Below are 16,350 nucleotides of genomic sequence, written 5' to 3'. Positions count from 1 at the left end.
GAAGGAGAACTAGGGAAGTGTGTTGCTGATGGACTATGGCTAAGATATGAGTGCTGCATGGAAAATGTGCAAACTGAATGGGAGACAAGAAAAAACACCATATAGACCAAGCCTTAGTCTGTTGACTAGCTTGACTTGCCAAAGTTTTCATCAATGTGCCAATTGTGCTGGGTGGGACTTGTAGATTGCAGCACTGCATCTGCTTATATATGTCATGGCTAGGCTAGGCATCACATCTATGAGCAGATGCAGCATAGAAAATGTTGCTCAAACTTTCTGAAACAATACAGGGTCAACAATGAAAAGTTGCAGTAGGCCTAGTGACAGACAAGACTAATAAAGTGCAACTGCAGTCACTGCATGACTCAACTGTGCAACTGCAAGCCATGGGAATCTATCAATCTATCTATTGTAATGGATCAAGTTGGATGGATCCGCCCCAGAACTTGATCTGCCAGCAACACTACCAAAAAGAATATGCAAGGAAGGGGTGGCCATTTTATGAACCCATGTTGCAGATTCTAGGCTTGCACGCAAAGGACAGCCATGCCTTCCAAGGGACAACTGCGCCCATTGATCCAGCTTTTGCCAAGTTGTCAATGGCTGAAAGGAGGGGGGCTGATGAGGGTGATTATGGTGAGGAGGAGGAGAAGAAGGAGGATGAGGAGGGCAATCAGGAGGACAAGCAGGCAGGGGGATCTATAGATGTGAAGGATGGTACTGATTACCAAATGGATGTTGACAAGGATGGAGCTGAATCTCCCTCACACAGTGAAGTCATGGTAATCTTGCAACCTGGAGCAACTACATCCCAATCTCCCAGCAAAGCTGGCTCAGCCAGCAAACACAAGTGTTCTGCTTTGGACGGTAAACATGCTGAACTGTTTGTTGCAGATAGCTGCACAACTAGCCATGGCTCTGGAGTGCAGGCGCTGACTGGTCTGTCCACACAGGCAGGAGGATCATGGGAACAACTTTTTACAAGCTGTCAACCATATTGTTGACAGTTGGGGTCCTGCCAATTCTGCCAATTGTGCACCTGCTGCTGTGGGCACTGGATAAGCCCCTGCCCCAACCCCATCAGGAAAACATGATTTTGCTATAGTTGGATATAATTGGAACTTTTACTAATTATAGCAACTATAGCAAAATGTGCATTATATTGATTTATATTGATTTATAGTGGCCTATAGTGATCTATACATGTAATAAAAAATGATATTTTATCCACTACTAATACTACCAGACTGTTTAATATGCAAACTTGCTAGTCCAATTGTTAAGTAAAAATGTGGGACATATGTCTAGTATATTTTCTGTATGCCAAGTTTTTGGCTGAGTTAGCCAGCTTGAATTCATTCTTGAAGCCAAATCTGAACCACTTTTGAGATGTTTAAACTCTGATTGTAATACTTTCCTGCGCATCAAGACAGCCACTTTTTCTGGATAAGAATGGTTGTATAACAGTGGGGTAATCTGATGTTTCTGAGCTTATATTTGATTTTGATGCTTTAGAGGAAGCAGCAAAAGCATGAAAATCATTTTTATAAATATTACTGCTGCAGCATTTTTAGAAACCAATATAATTTGCTTTATTAGTGCTTTTCTTAAATATGATAGAGTATGGATCAATAAAATTGCAAGGTCATTTTTATTTTAACAACTGTACTATAAACCACTTTTTATGATATAGCAATACTCTAAACTGATATTTATTGATATTTATGCATTTAGAGTAGGGGACTGTGCAAGAATCACACTTATAAATATAACAGATATTTTTGCTATTATAGCATATATTTTGCAATTTATTGCATTTATATCTAAGTCATGTTTTCCTGATGCCCCACCCCCACCCCAGTTCCATGTTCCATAACCACAAAGCAGGCCCAAAGGCTTGAATGTGACATGCCCTCAGACCAACTTTTTGCATTTATTTGTTTGTTGCAGAATTTGCTGGATGTTGTTGAAGGGTACCTTGAGCTCAATACATCTCAGGAGCTCAAACAAGTGCGCAGGATCTGGATCTGTCAGAAACTGGGGCTCTGACTGAAAGTGTCGCACATATGTCTTATCACATAGCCATCTTATTGCTGTATCCTTGCCAAAAAGGCTTATTTTTAATGTCCCATATTGTGAATCATGAATTACAAATTCTTTGCTTGACTTGCATCTGAAAAAAACAAGGAAAATCAAGATATTATCTAGTGCATACTGATAAGATTTATTGAGCCCTTTGTTGCAGTTCATGTTGGTAATCCTCCCACATATGTACTTTCAGCCACTTCATTATGTCCAACATACAAAAATTCCTGGCTTTAAGTAGCTGGCTGATCCCCAGAGTCTCCCATATAAAATCCAGCATCGGCCAAGTAATACTTGCCAGCTGGAACTGAGAGATCTGTAACAACCAAAAGTTTCTTACTTTGGTGCACAACTCAGACAAGCAAAAGAGAGAAGAGAGAAGAAAGGGATCACCCCTTAGGTTTCAACAAGTTAGTTGTGCTAGACAACAGGAGGACTTGCTGAGTCCTTCCCCATGTATTGCTCCTGTATATATACTAAAATACATGAGGTACTGTACAGTTGTAAATAAAGTTTAAAGTCCAATGTCTAGCATGTAACTGGTCACATGATGGTCATGTGACTATGAAAAGTCCGAAAATGTAAAGTAAAGTAAATGGTCACATGATCAATCATGTGACTTGGAAAATGAAAAGTAAAAGTACAAAAAGTGAAGCATAAGTAGGTGCTGGTATGTCAATTGTAACACTCGCGATGAGTGTTCGAGCTTTCTCTGTGAAGCTGCTTATTTCCAACACGTGATTGGTCATGTCAGTTGTCACAAGGTGCGCAATGGCCAATTCATAGTGAACCCGCAATTGGGTTGTAGAGGAAAGGTGGACGTGATGCCAGCCGGGAAAGGTTGCGCAATGCAGTATTTGTACAAAAAGAGTTTTTTTTTATTTTTAATTTTTAGACATGCATAAAGGGTAGCCGTTTTTTAGATGTGCTCAGTAATTTTCTTTCTAATCACATACCTGTAATACTGTAGCCATTAACATTGTTCACTGTTCGTTAAATAAATCCTCTTGAGCTGTAAGGAGGAGTTTGTCATTGATTCTTGCTAGACTCCATCCCTGGGAGGATCCTATGGTGAGATGCCATCTCTTTCGCTGCTGTGCTTGGTAAAGCAGAAGTGCGCGTTGCTGCAGAGGGTCGAAAGAATATCTCCATGCGTGTGTTTGGAGCGTGGACCAGAACTGTAGGTGCATACTTATTCTGTCCTCCAGCCAATCATGTTCCTACATGGATGACACCATCCTTGGTGCTGACCCATTAAATTGTTCCCAAGTTAGGTTTTTGTCCTTCGTGACTGGGGTTTTTGTATCTTTCATGGCACCCACAGGCACCCATGTGTGGACCCCGTTAACTGAAGTTAGCATTACTAGCACTTCTGCATCTGTAGTAAGCAATGAGTGTGATGCTTTTTCAAGCCCTCTATTGGTGAAATAATGGAGCTCGCAATACTCCCCTGCCTTCATTTTCCTAGTAGTGTACTGCAATGGGATAATAACCGGGTCTGAAGGGACGTCAATGTCTCTAACTGGTGCGTACTTTGACTTGTTCTTTTTGCATTCCTCTCTACGTGCCACGTTTTGTTCATCTGCGAGGCGCATGACGACTTCTTTTTCTAGCTGTTGGTGCTCTCTGTCTGCTACCAAGATCTCCTCTTCTCTCTGCTGGGCCCATGCTACCTTGTCCTTGTTGTTGGCAACGCTCCACAGGTTAGTCAAAATTCTTGCTGCCAGCGCATCATCAATGAGTTCATTTGATAGCTCAGTTCTTGCTTCTTGGTATTCTTCTCTGGTGAAATCAGGAGCCACCGCAGTGTTTGGGTCATTCAGGATCAAAGGCATAGGATACTGTACTTGTCTGTAGATAAATGCGAAGAATATTTCTGAAATACAGGAAATTGTCACTGTACTAAGAGTCAGAATGATGTGGTAGCAGACGAAGAGGACCGCGCCACCTCACTTCTCCCACATAGACTATTTTCTACGATCGCCTTGTGCCTCGTCAATCTTAGAAACACAAGAATGACTTTTCACTGGGATTCAGCCACCCAGGCCATTTTGCCCAGCTTGTCAAAACAAGCCAGCATGCAAAGTGAACTTTAATGCACTTGTCGTTGTGTTGAGGAATACAGTCAACTCCCTCATAACCCATAGGAGGTATAACCCATACTCCCCAATAGGCCATAGGTTTTTGGATTTCCCAAGTTGGTATGCGGGGAATCCATAGGTTATAACCCATAGCAATTTTGGACAATCATAACCCATACCTAGGGTCGGAAAATGCTGAGTTACACCAAAATGGGAAATTTAATTATATAATCCATATATATTACCTTGCTTGCAAGGTCATATGCCATGTCACTCAAGCCACAATTCTGTCAAATTTAACATACACAAACAAAATATTGTAATGTTCTGTGTGTCTCAATCTCCCTCATCAGTAATGCTAGAGTAACAGTAGAGTAACGCATCCAGTAACGCATCCAGTAATGCTAGCCAAGCATCATGAATAACTATGCTAAATCTACCTGAAGACATCCACTGACTTGCTGCAAATAACCGTACAGTCAAATATTTTGAAGAACATGAAGAGTTATTCTACATCACTAAGTACATCGCAAAAAAGGAGACAAAAGAGGAGTAGGCGTACTAAATGTGAATGTAATGTGAATGTAATGTGAATGTAATGCGAATGTAATGTGAATGTAATGCGAATGTAATGTGAATGTAATGCGAATGTAATGTGAATGTAATGCGAATGTAATGTGAATGTAATGCGAATGTAATGTGTGTCGTGTTATGTAAGCAAGCAAGGTCAGAGTTGGCGCCTTGCAATGACCCCTAGTTTTTAAATAATTGTTTTGCAACATTGAGCCATAACATCATCCAGTATGAAACCCACGCCTGTTGAGTTCCTAAAAAGAGGTTTATCAAAGCTTCAACATCAGATACAGAAGCGGAAGACACAGCTTGAAGACAAGTTAAAGGCCAGTCAACCAATATCAGACATTGACCAAGAGTGGTTGGATAATGATGGAAACCTTGTGGACGAAGAATGAGTTGTTGACATATTGGATTATGCATCGGACTACAAGCGAGGGCTCAAGAGGCTTGATTCACACGACAAATCCATTGTGGAGAAGTTGAAGAACCTTGCCGGATGTCACGACTTGAGCAAGAGCGCTAGTTAAAGCGCTAATTTCTTTCTTCATTTTCTTTGATACCTGATCACATGACAGACATAAGTTGTTAAGCTGCTGCTATTAGCGCGGATAACACAAATACCTAGTTATATCTAGTCACGTGACAATCACGTGACAGAATCCAGACCATGACGTAGAACATCAGTCAGCGCCTCATGGCTGACCTTCAGAAACATATATATACTGAACACTCATGTACATACTTTTCCTCAGTTGTTGATTACTTCTATATACCATACTTGAACGCTACTTGTTGATTGAGAACTTGTCCCTCCGTTAATTCGGCAAAAGGGATTAGATCTTACACCGGAAGTGGTGAAAAGAGTGATGCCCCTTCAAAGAACCGCAAGCATATGTCATTCCTGAAATTAATGAACCGTGCTAAGTCCATTTGCAGGTCCTGAACCTTCTGTTGCTGCAAAAACATTCGGTGACAACCAGTCAAAGGTTGCAGCATTTACGGGAAAGGAAAATGCCACACTAAAACAGCGGATTGAAATCCTTAATTGGCACCATGCCAATGGAAACAATCAAAGTCGAACTGCAAAACATTTTAACACAATTTATCCAAACCTTCAACTTAAACAGCTGAAAATATCTGCCTGGTGCAAGAATGAAGACAAATGGCGAGAAGAATATGAGCAGAGCACAGGCTCCACTCAATCAGTAAAACAAACCCGCCAAACTCAGCACCCTGACGTCACAGAAATGTTGGATCTGTGGGTTTCGAAGGCAATGGCCGATGGGATTCTTCTCACTGGAGAAGTTCTTCGCCAAAAATGGAGAAAATTTGTGGACTTAGTTGGCATGCTAGATGATGAGCAATTGAACCTTAGTGAAGGGTGGTTGAGTCAGTACAAGGCAAGGGCTGGATTGAAGCAAATAAAGTGCCACGGCGAGGCTGCTTCAGCAACCTCTGAGGCTGTTGATAAGGAACAACAGCGCATGCAAGAGGTCATCAAAAAGCATGGTTATCAGCCACGAGACATCTTCAACGCAGATGAATCATCGTTATTCTATGCGTAAGTTTGTTTTTAAACAAGTTACAGTGGCAAGTCTCTGACGACTTGGACTAGCATGCCTCCAGACCGTGGACTTTCAGACAAGCAGCAGTCAGGTGTTAAAGGACAGAAAAAACGGCTGACCTATTTGTTTGTAGCAAATGCGGATGGCTCGACAAAATTGCTTCCGCTAATCATTGGAAAAGCATACAAGCCTTGTCCGTTCGGGAACAAGACTGGCAAACAGCTTGGGTTCAACTATCGGAACAATGCTAAGACATGGATGACAGCCACGCTTTATCAGGAATGGTTGTTGGATTGGGATCGGACATTGCGAGATGAGAGGAGGAATATTCTTCTTTTACAGGACAATTTTTTGGGGCACGTCGTGCCCAATTCCCTCACAAACATTGAAGTTGAAAACTTTGAACCGAATCTCACCGCACACGTACAGCCCAATGATCAAGGCATTATTCACTGTTTCAAGGCCCATTACCATGCCCAGTTCATCAGTCACACAATTGATCACTACAACACTGATGTCACACCCTCCAAAATTTATAACATTGACCAACTCGAAGCTATGCGGCTCGCTCAAGATGCATGGAATAGGGTGGACACAACTGACAAAACCGGATAAACCCAGTCCCTGCCGAAGCAGCCATTGTTCTCCATGGAGTCACCATTGTTCTCCTAGGAGTCATTATACTATAGCGAGTAGCACCTCTGACTATAAATAGTAGGGGGTTTAGTATAGAAATACCTCAGTCGTTACTATAGCCTCTCGGGCAGCGGCTGAGGTATGTTACATTACATTTATTAGAGATCACCTTAAACTAACATCCATTGTAGTTTCACTTAGGTAAATAATAAAGTCGTTTCTATAGCCTCTCGGGCAGCGGCTGAGTTTCACTTAGTTTTATTATAGGGTGGACACAACTACCATCTGGAATTGCTGGACAAAGGCTGGTATTCTACCCGACTCGCCACCATCTCGCGCGCAACCTACTGTTCCAATCTCATCCCTTGTCCACACACCAGACATTGTAATCAACCCTATCGCACATTCTGAGACACTCGTCGAAAATGCCTTAGATAAACTCGAGGCAACCGGGGCCCTTCAGCGTTCCAATCGCATGGCCGTCGCAGAACTTCTTAATCCGGCATTCGAGTCCCACAACATTTTTAATGCAACGGACGAAGAAATTTGCAAGTCTGTGATGGACGCAAAAATCTTGAGGGAGACTGGAAATGACGACGGCGATGACGGCGACATATTCGCACCTGGACCAACGCGGAATGAGGCACTACAAGCAGCACTAGTCCTGCGCAAGTACGTTGGGACCAGTGACGATGCATTCGCCCGCAAACTGGAGGTGATGCTAGGTTCGTTTGGACAGAGAACTCGTGCCGTCGAGATGCAGGGCTTCAAAGATACCAAAGTGACTGATTATTTTCATTTTGAATAGCTTTACAATTACTTTCACAACGCTAATATAGCTCGGTACGAATTAAAGTACTTTTTGCGCAGTTACACAGGACCTCTCGAGAAACCCATACTCCCTGATAACCCATACCTCCCAGGCTATCCCGACAGGTATGGGTTATGAGGGAGTTGACTGTACTTCGCCGAGTCCTTCCATAATCAGTCTTACACCTCTGAAGACACTTCCACGATGCTGGATCTGCCTCTCGAGCTCTTCTTGATCATCGCTACCAATCTCAATACGGCAGATATCATTTCGTTACGCAAGGTTTTATGTTTTTAATCCTTTTGAAAATTTGTCCACTGATATCTGGTACCGCACTTTCAGACATGTCATTTCCTATTTCACTACAGCCATGAACGAACTCTATGGTTTGACCTACTGTGCTGGATGCAAACGTTTCTGCCCCTTCCGCGTTTAGCTCATGACTTGGATGCTTTGACATCTACAGAAATCGAGCGGATATTCTTATCTGTTCTTAACACAGAACGTCTGTGGTTCCCAGAGAATTCAATCCATCAGCACGAAATGTTATTCCATCACGCGCCGGTCGCTACAACTGGATGATACATTTGGAATTTGTCTTCGACGATTATGTGCTTGCCGCGTACCGGAATGGTGAAGTTTTTATCTGGGATACACGGTGTCTGGACTTTTCTTCTCATGGGGGAGAATGTGGTAATTATATTTTTGCGGAAGGAATATACTCTTGTGTCACTGCCGTTGGCGCAGTTAACTCTACTGTTTTTATTGGGATTATATCCAATTCTGGGTGAGTTACCTGTCCGTCGATCATGCGCTCAGTATATAGATATTGATATCATTGATATCAACTATTTATCCGCCAGTCGAACTGCGATTCTATCTGCTACCATAGGGCCGTTTCTGCTCACCTCTTCGGAGGAGAAAGCTAGTCCTGCGTTCCAGTTGATCACTACCATGGACACCAGGATCCACGACATCCACGACTTCCACGACATCAATGTAGAAGCTGAAATGGCGCTACTTTCACGCGCGACGGAAATTTATATCTCCAATTGGCGCACCCAAACTTGCTATAAAATGCTCGATTTTTTCACCGGTCAATTCACCGAGAGAGTATCTATACCCACCTCTAGTCCACTCTCTCGCAAGCTCGATGATCGTAGCGGATATGTTCGGAAGTTAAAGTTTGTTTGGCCTTATGTCCTGTGTTTGCGGTCCTCTTCTATCTCCGTGTACGACCTGCGACCTTTCCTTGAATCCATGGATTCATCGCAACTCCCGCAAGTACCTATACTCGTGCACAAATTACGAGACCTCCACTTCACAGACGTCTCAATATCCAACCCCTGGCCTCAACCCATTCGCTCCTCCGTTCCTTCCAATCACTCGAAAACTTACAGGATGTCCCTTGTTTGCTATGACTGCGGCAAAGGCTTGTATCTATACAGAATAATTCTAGATCTGTCGCCCACTCCGTCGCTTTCCGTTAACTGCATCGACACCTTGTCTTATGCGACTCATGGTGGAGACACCCTCAACACAAACCCTTTGTTCCCTCCTGACGATAGTAGACCTCCACAGCCAACCGTCTTCGAGCCAGGTAGATTTATTGAATATCACTATCTCAGCAGTCAGGGATGCCGAGGACTTTGGATAGAGAGGTTGCAACACTCTCATGAACGCCTTCTGGTTGCGTTTTCTGTGCGCACTGATAACGAGGATAAATCAGCTGTAGGCGATGGCATCACTGTCGGCTCGAACCTTGGAGTGGTAGATAGGCAGACGCGCGGAGCTCTGCATCTAAATGGTCGGATGATTTTGAGATTGCCATCGATCACACCAGGTCAGTTGTTTTGTCAGTGTCTATTGGGTTGTTGATGTCTGACTAGGTATCCGGGTACACAAGGGTCTTGCATGCCTTGCGCTTTCTCGGAAGCTACAGGGAAGATTGCGTTCAGAGCAGACCATGATTCTAATATTCAGATTTTGCCGTTAAACGACATAAATATAGCAACCGCTCAATGAAACTGCGATACCGTTACATTACCAGCGGGGAGCCGACTGGGAGAATGAAGGAACAGAGGAGTTCCTTGCAAGTAACCAGGCCTTAATCAGGTGGGAGGAGAATGGTACTGTGGGAACCTTGCCTGCGTGGCTGCTAGTGGTGAAACGAACATCACTGGCTTCTCATCATTGAACACTTATGCTATCGCGTTCACACTTGCTCTAATAGGTTCCTCCGGTGTTCGTTAATTTGAGTTCCGCGCTGAAGTGATCTTGAAGATCCTGAAATACTCGCTATCTTCGGACCGAACATAGGCTTGGGCCCAATTGCAAATCAAATACTCCTATCATGCAAGTTTTTAATACCGTCAGAAGAAGCATAGAATCACCCACGTCTCCAATGAAGATTAGGGTAGACTTTGGAGGACTTCGCAAAATCTGTATACAGTGCCTGCAAGAGATGCTTTGCGATGTATCTTGTGTTGGATTATCTGTGTGCACCAACTAAAGCCCTTAGGTAGAAACCCAGTTTTTGGAAGACAAGACAAAGAAGCATCCCAGTGAGAGTACCCTCTGTAATACTCAATCAGACGCTCATAGTTATAGGATACATTTCTGATGCCGCCCTGGGACACAGCTATGACACATCGGCACCCCTTGCCTTGAAGAGACTAAATAGCCTTATAGAGCTAGCTGTCAATTAGCAAAAACAGCCTTTTGTCCCTTGACGTATGTTTGTGACAGTAGTTCCGCGTAGGGTCTTATCAGAAAGGTTTGTACTGGTAAGGAAGCAGAACACGAGCGGAGCTAACTTTTCGAGGAAATCTATGAACCACTCGAGGGCACTAGTACTCCGCTCTGTGGTTCATTGGTGATGCGAATTGTGGGTTAAGTGGAGTCTGTGATAGGAGTCGGCCAGATGGCCAGACTAGTGGTACCAGTACGTACTTGTACTTGCGGATTTGATGCGATTGAGCTAGAAGCAGCACGGCAATGTCAACGTCAGGCAAGCCTACACAGACCTAAGTGCTTCCAACTGTGTGGGCAGCGCAATAACACGAATCAAATAACTTCGAAATCACAGCATGTTTAAGCAGCCATCTCCTATACAACCAATCATTGTCTGATCAGAAAGGCCGAATATTGGTCAGAAAGAGGTAGTGTATGCCTTACAATGCTATGACGGTGCAATGTGCAATCATAATTCCTGTCACAGCCTAAATGGTTGTAGTGATCTTAGATATTTCATTACTGGTTACTCACCTGGATTGTATCCGCCAGCCTCGGGAAGTTAGTACTTACACATAGCAGACTTGGAAATCGCATGGGTCTTATCTGGTAATATCATAATATCCATTGAAATGATAACAACCTACCATCAGGTTAACAATGATCGCTGTGATAGCTGCTTCGCGTGAAGCCTTCAGTTGTGCTAGTTTGTTGAGGGGGAGACATCATATGGGAGCTAGAGCTTGGCTATAGCTGCGGATAACAACTCGCTGAACACATAGGGTCACGAGACGTGATGGAGACAGTCAAATTTGAGACAGGCACAATCTCCACCTCGACTGAAAAGAGGAATTGAAAATGTTTCCGTGTTCCTGAAGCTGAGATTGTAAGAGATAAAGGTGTGTTGCATATGTCGTTCACAACATATGCGACGCGTTAGAGTGGATCGAGTTGGCACCAGTCCTTGGTCATGGAGCAGAACCCAATCCACATCTTGCACCTAAAAATTGTGCTGATGGCGGTGGTTTCGAAGAGCGCGATGCAGCCTCGGTGAAAGGAGAAGAGCCGATATTTACACGTGTTTGTAGTCTTGGCTCTATTAGGGCGTGTTACATAGTCACGGGCAGTGCTTATTGCGGTGTCCGGCCAGCGATATCCACCGGTCGCGATTCTCCGTACGATGATACATGTGGTCGAGGAAAGGGAGAGAAAACCAGAAAGAAAAATAAAACATGCAGTCCAACATAGCTCGTTATCCTCTCAAGCAATATATGATTTTTCTGTTGGCTCGGGTAGCTCAGCGCAATACATCATTTTCCAGCCTGACATGAAATGAACTATCGTTATCACTGTCGCTACGGTTTTGGTCAATCAGGCCTTATCAGGCACCGACTCCACACCATACTATCATGCTGTCTCTTTAAGCGCCGTGCGCTATTATATATCCCGCATTATTAACCTATCACTATCCTCTCCATTCCCCCCTTCACCGTGATCATGGCTTCAGTGGAGACCGAAAAGTCTGTCCCGCCCTACGAAAAAAACGTAGAATATGCATCGGACGACTCCTCTCTGCATGGCGGAGAGCCTCCTCTCAAACGTCAGCTGAAAAACAGGCACATCGCCATGATCAGGTATGTTTGCTTTTCCCCTTCTTTCCCCTACCTGTGACTGACATTCCTTTAGTATCGGTGGTGTCATTGGAACGGGTCTCTTCTTGGGTACCGCCAACGCTCTACGGTGGGGTGGCCCTCTTGGTCTCCTCTTAGGTTACGCTGTTGTTGGTTCGATATGTTACAGTGTCATGGTACGATTTTCGTCACCCCTCACACTCTCCTCTGATGTCTCTGTCAGATTTCCCTTGGCGAGATGATTGCCTACCTCCCTATACCAGGAGGTCACATTAAACTTGCAGAGCGTTTCGTAGACCCTGCCTGGTCCTTTGCAATGGGATGGAATTACTGGTATAACTGGACAATCATTTGTACGAGCTTTCTTCTCCTTGAATGCTGACGTGCTAATCTTTTCCCACAGCACCTGGTATGAATGACAGATAATGTCTGTTAAGGAATAGCAACTGATTGCATTTATTTTCAGCCGAACTATCCGCAGCAGCTGTTCTTATCAACTATTGGAATCAGTCTATCAATAACTCTGCCTGGATTGCTATTTGCCTCGTCGTCGTTGTAACGATCAACATGTGTGGAGCAGGTGTATATGGAGAAGCTGAGTTTATCTTTGCGTACGTCTAGCAAATTGCCCTCTTTTCATCTCCGCCTCTTCTGATGCACCGGTATAGCTCCATCAAGGTCATTACTATCACTGGTCTGATCATTTTGGGTATTGTAATTGACCTCGGAGGAGGTCCTGATCATGATCGTATTGGTTTCCGGTACTGGAAAAACCCAGGACCATTCGTTCAGTACAACGGCATTTCAGGAAGTGAAGGACGGTTCCTTGGCTGGTGGGCTGTCATGACTCAGGCTGCCTTCTCATTTATTGGTACTGAGATCGTTGCTGTACGTTTTTTCGTAGTCTCAGTTTCATGAAACGACTTAACTTTTCCTTTTCTAGATCGCAGCTGGAGAGGCCAAAAACCCACGCCGTAATTTGCCCAAAGCGATTCGTAGGGTCTATATTCGTATCCTCTTATTCTACATCCTCGGGACGTTCATAATTGGCCTGCTTGTGCCGTCGAACAATCCTCTTTTGAACCTGTCTGGTGCGGGATCAGGTACGGCTGCGGCCTCGCCATTTGTGATCGCTATCGAGATAGCCGGCATTAAGGCGTTACCTTCGGTAGGTTGCAATAACGCTTTATCATAAGGGATTTGGTAACATTTTTGATAGATCATCAACGCGTGTCTGCTTACTTCAGCTTGGTCTGCTGCATCCAGTGATCTGTATACATCATCTCGTGCTCTCTGTAGGCAGATTTATGTTCTTTCAGTTCACTCCAGATGTTAAACGGTATCATCCACCACAGACGGTCTCGCTTCTGCTGGTAATGCGCCCAAGATCTTCATGAAGACGTCCAAGCGGGGTCTGCCTTACGTCTCAGTCATTTTCTGCGCGATGTTCTCGCTCCTCGCGTTCATGGGTGTCAACTCAGGTTCAGGCAAAGTCTTTACCTGGTTCTCTAACATGACGTCCGTTGCTGGTCTCATGACATGGTTCGGTATCACCGTCACCTACCTTCGATTCTACAAAGGTATCACTCGTCAAGGTTACGATCGCAGTAAGCTCCCATACTCGTCTCGACTCCAGCCATACGCCGCTTGGTATGCCTGCATATCGTGCATTGTCATCTGTTTCGTGAGTAGTGGTATAGTTGTCTCAACACTTTATTTTATGCTGACGTCACTGGGTATATCTAGTTCAGCGGCTGGACTGTATTCCTTAAAGACCAGTGGAATACTGCGACGTTTGTCACCAACTATCTTCCCTTTGCCCTTTTCCCTGTCCTATACATCAGCTCGCGACTGTATTACCGCGTGGGGCCAGTTTCAGCGGACGACATGGACTTCGAGAGCGGCCTTGCCGAGATCGAAGCAGACACCTACGACGAGCCTCCACCAAAGAACAAATTCGAGGCATTCTGGGCGTGGCTGGTAAGCCTTATTCACAGCCTTCCCACGCCAAACAATCATACTCATGCGTTTATTTTCCTTGTGCAGATGTAATGCACCATGTTGTAATATTTTACAAACCATGTACACTGCACGCGCTGTGTATCTAGTCAGTTGGAAGACTGTTTATAAGGGATCGTTGTTTGTGAAGAAGGCTATATTTTACCTTTCAACTGCGGCTGTATGCTGATGTACACTCCCCTTCGTTTTAATCTTTACATATTTTCTCCTTCGATGTAACTAGCGCCACGCATGATAATATAATATATTTAGGCGCAGCATGTGTGTATTGTGTGAATACGTGTGGGATGGTGTGGGTAAGAAGCAAGGAAGAAGGCCAAATTACCGTTCAGTTTAAAGTAACGAGGAGCCTGAATGGACCGGAATTCAAAATATCGTAGGATCTCACAGGAAGTACGTCGCCATACGCCGCTGTTAATGCAGGTCATGCGTCTATGAATTCGACACCAGTACCTCGCTTGAAGACTTTGAAGTCGCTCCTGGGAGATATCTGGGACACCACGCGTCATTATAATCCAGAACACCATTCGTAGCATGAAACCCACGATCGCAGTTATCCTTCCTCTGATTAACGCCATAGAGACTGGTCCATAATCGCGCGAGTCAGTTGAAACGGCAGCATTGTCTCCTGCAAGCCAAACATGACCCTTGGGTATGATGACATGCTCCGTCGAGGGCGCTTTCAGGCCAGACGGGTCGACGCAGATGACATCGCCGGGGAGTCCAATGAGCCGTTTGCAGACGATGCGAGAGGGGTTGATGGGTGATCTGAATGTGACGAGGTCGCCCCGCGAGATTCGGTCAGAGAGGAGACGGTGGGGGACCATGCGCTCGAAGACGACTTGACCGCTGGCTGCTAGGGTGGGTAACATGGATGGGCCTTCCATCTACATTGAGTTTTGTTCTGAGCTAATGTAGTAGTAAGCTAAATAGCTGTTTACGCACCCAACATGGACTCCCGACATATTCTTGAAAGAGGTGCACAGCGCATGCGAAGTTCACAACCTGTCCAGATGACTTTCTTTAGCGCTCTTCGGCGACGAAGATGTATTACTCAAGATATTGGTGGATTTGATACGTACATGAAGACCACCAATACCAAGGTCTCTGAGCAGTGGACTCAGCTTTCCTTGCCATGAGCGCGGGAACATGTCGTAGGGCGGAAGCGCAAGAGGACTCGGTAAAGTCCGATTTACTTGGAATTGTTTCTTTTCGCTCAGATTCACTGGTATGATTATATGAATTTCATATTTGTACTTCTGCCCTGCTGTGGTTGAACCTGCATATGTATACGAGGAGCAGTAAGCAATCTCGAATATCGAGGTGCTATTCGTTCGTGCGTAACTTCTCAAGCGCCCAGCAACTTTGAAATGTGGACAGAAGCATGATGGCCGTCGGACTCGATGTGATGCACCCTCTTCATGATCGTGTTAACGTCCGATCACAAAAAGGGACGTATTCTTCTGACTTAAGTGGCGGCACTGGCAGTTTCAAACTGTCGAGTTTCTCAAAGGCGCTGAGTTCACAAGTACCGCATCCCAGTGAAACAGATGGACAGTCGCTACTGGAAGTATAACAGTGGTTATGGGCCTTAACATATGGCAGGGTGCCTCACGTAACACGCAAGGTTCGCACATATTCGGTTTATCGATACATACATTACTGACTACATGATAGACCCGGTGATGGGTGTCGTGATCAAGTGGGGGGGACTGGCAAGTTTGGCTAGCTTCCTAGTAGAGACCTATGACACTTCCTGTGCGTGGAAATATTATCTTCCCGATTTATATGCTCCTTCCCCTGGTTCGGTGAAGTTTTGAATGGTTCGCGTAAATCGGAAACCTTCTGTTTGTAATGGTGCTGCTGCTTCAAAAAGGCTGGTGTATATAATGATATATAACAAGCATGGCTTCCACGCCATTTGGATATCATTACCTAGTGTTACCTCTTTTCGTTAGGTCACTGTCCAGTCTATCAGGATCCTTGGTAAGTATTACCGATAAAATGAGGCTCTGTAAGGCTTGTATTCATGGTCGGTCCATTATTCATTCGATTGCTGGTATCATGGTCTGATGATAATCTTGTTTACAGGTGTTCGTCACGAAGGCACTCCCGAAGGTTTGTATTGTAATTGCCTTTACAAACCTATGTAGTTCAATGCTGCATCCCAGGAAAGTTTGAGACTGTCGGTGGTATCAATTGCTATGTCGGTA

The 16,350-nt window shown here is 44.6% G+C and overlaps 8 protein-coding genes across 8 annotated transcripts; 6 read left to right on the top strand and 2 right to left on the bottom strand.

Annotated features, from left to right (window-relative positions):
* Positions 1 to 386: 386 nt before the first annotated feature.
* Positions 387 to 1,004, top strand: SERLADRAFT_410954 (uncharacterized protein; the record flags this gene model as incomplete). Its single annotated transcript, XM_007322535.1, has 1 exon — positions 387 to 1,004. One exon carries the CDS (start codon positions 387 to 389, stop codon positions 1,002 to 1,004), a length of 618 nt encoding a protein of 205 aa, XP_007322597.1.
* A 2,301-nt stretch (positions 1,005 to 3,305) lies between these two features.
* On the bottom strand, positions 3,306 to 3,920 carry SERLADRAFT_441974 (uncharacterized protein; the record flags this gene model as incomplete). Its single annotated transcript, XM_007322534.1, has 1 exon — positions 3,306 to 3,920. One exon carries the CDS (start codon positions 3,918 to 3,920, stop codon positions 3,306 to 3,308), a length of 615 nt encoding a protein of 204 aa, XP_007322596.1.
* Positions 3,921 to 6,016: 2,096 nt separating this feature from the next.
* On the top strand, positions 6,017 to 7,977 carry SERLADRAFT_452720 (uncharacterized protein; the record flags this gene model as incomplete). Its single annotated transcript, XM_007322533.1, has 4 exons — positions 6,017 to 6,251; positions 6,369 to 6,895; positions 7,200 to 7,615; positions 7,752 to 7,977. 4 exons carry the CDS (start codon positions 6,017 to 6,019, stop codon positions 7,780 to 7,782), a joined length of 1,209 nt encoding a protein of 402 aa, XP_007322595.1.
* A 296-nt stretch (positions 7,978 to 8,273) lies between these two features.
* Positions 8,274 to 9,290, top strand: SERLADRAFT_477026 (uncharacterized protein; the record flags this gene model as incomplete). The annotated part of the gene is made up of 2 exons (XM_007322532.1): positions 8,274 to 8,541; positions 8,618 to 9,290. Coding segments are annotated over 2 exons (882 nt in total), but the record flags the coding sequence as incomplete, so codon positions are not given.
* Positions 9,291 to 9,805: 515 nt separating this feature from the next.
* Positions 9,806 to 10,368, top strand: SERLADRAFT_477025 (uncharacterized protein; the record flags this gene model as incomplete). The annotated part of the gene is made up of 1 exon (XM_007322531.1): positions 9,806 to 10,368. One exon carries the CDS (start codon positions 10,108 to 10,110, stop codon positions 10,264 to 10,266), a length of 159 nt encoding a protein of 52 aa, XP_007322593.1.
* Positions 10,369 to 10,514: 146 nt separating this feature from the next.
* Positions 10,515 to 10,960, top strand: SERLADRAFT_477024 (uncharacterized protein; the record flags this gene model as incomplete). Its single annotated transcript, XM_007322530.1, has 1 exon — positions 10,515 to 10,960. One exon carries the CDS (start codon positions 10,678 to 10,680, stop codon positions 10,849 to 10,851), a length of 174 nt encoding a protein of 57 aa, XP_007322592.1.
* A 1,086-nt stretch (positions 10,961 to 12,046) lies between these two features.
* On the top strand, positions 12,047 to 14,497 carry SERLADRAFT_477023 (amino acid permease; the record flags this gene model as incomplete). The annotated part of the gene is made up of 11 exons (XM_007322529.1): positions 12,047 to 12,121; positions 12,174 to 12,294; positions 12,342 to 12,471; positions 12,522 to 12,527; positions 12,585 to 12,729; positions 12,787 to 13,006; positions 13,062 to 13,286; positions 13,338 to 13,413; positions 13,474 to 13,802; positions 13,865 to 14,098; positions 14,165 to 14,497. 11 exons carry the CDS (start codon positions 12,114 to 12,116, stop codon positions 14,168 to 14,170), a joined length of 1,500 nt encoding a protein of 499 aa, XP_007322591.1.
* SERLADRAFT_358041 (uncharacterized protein) lies at positions 14,473 to 15,316 on the bottom strand (the record flags this gene model as incomplete). Its single annotated transcript, XM_007322528.1, has 3 exons — positions 14,473 to 15,024; positions 15,083 to 15,142; positions 15,220 to 15,316. Coding segments are annotated over 3 exons (681 nt in total), but the record flags the coding sequence as incomplete, so codon positions are not given.
* Positions 15,317 to 16,350: the final 1,034 nt, after the last annotated feature.

The sequence above is a fragment of the Serpula lacrymans genome (assembly GCF_000218685.1).
Source record: "Serpula lacrymans var. lacrymans S7.9 unplaced genomic scaffold SERLAscaffold_13, whole genome shotgun sequence".
In the NCBI taxonomy this organism is placed as follows: domain Eukaryota; kingdom Fungi; phylum Basidiomycota; class Agaricomycetes; order Boletales; family Serpulaceae; genus Serpula; species Serpula lacrymans.
The sequence above is the reverse complement of the archived record's forward strand: the minus strand, read 5'-3'. Positions and strand labels throughout refer to the sequence as shown.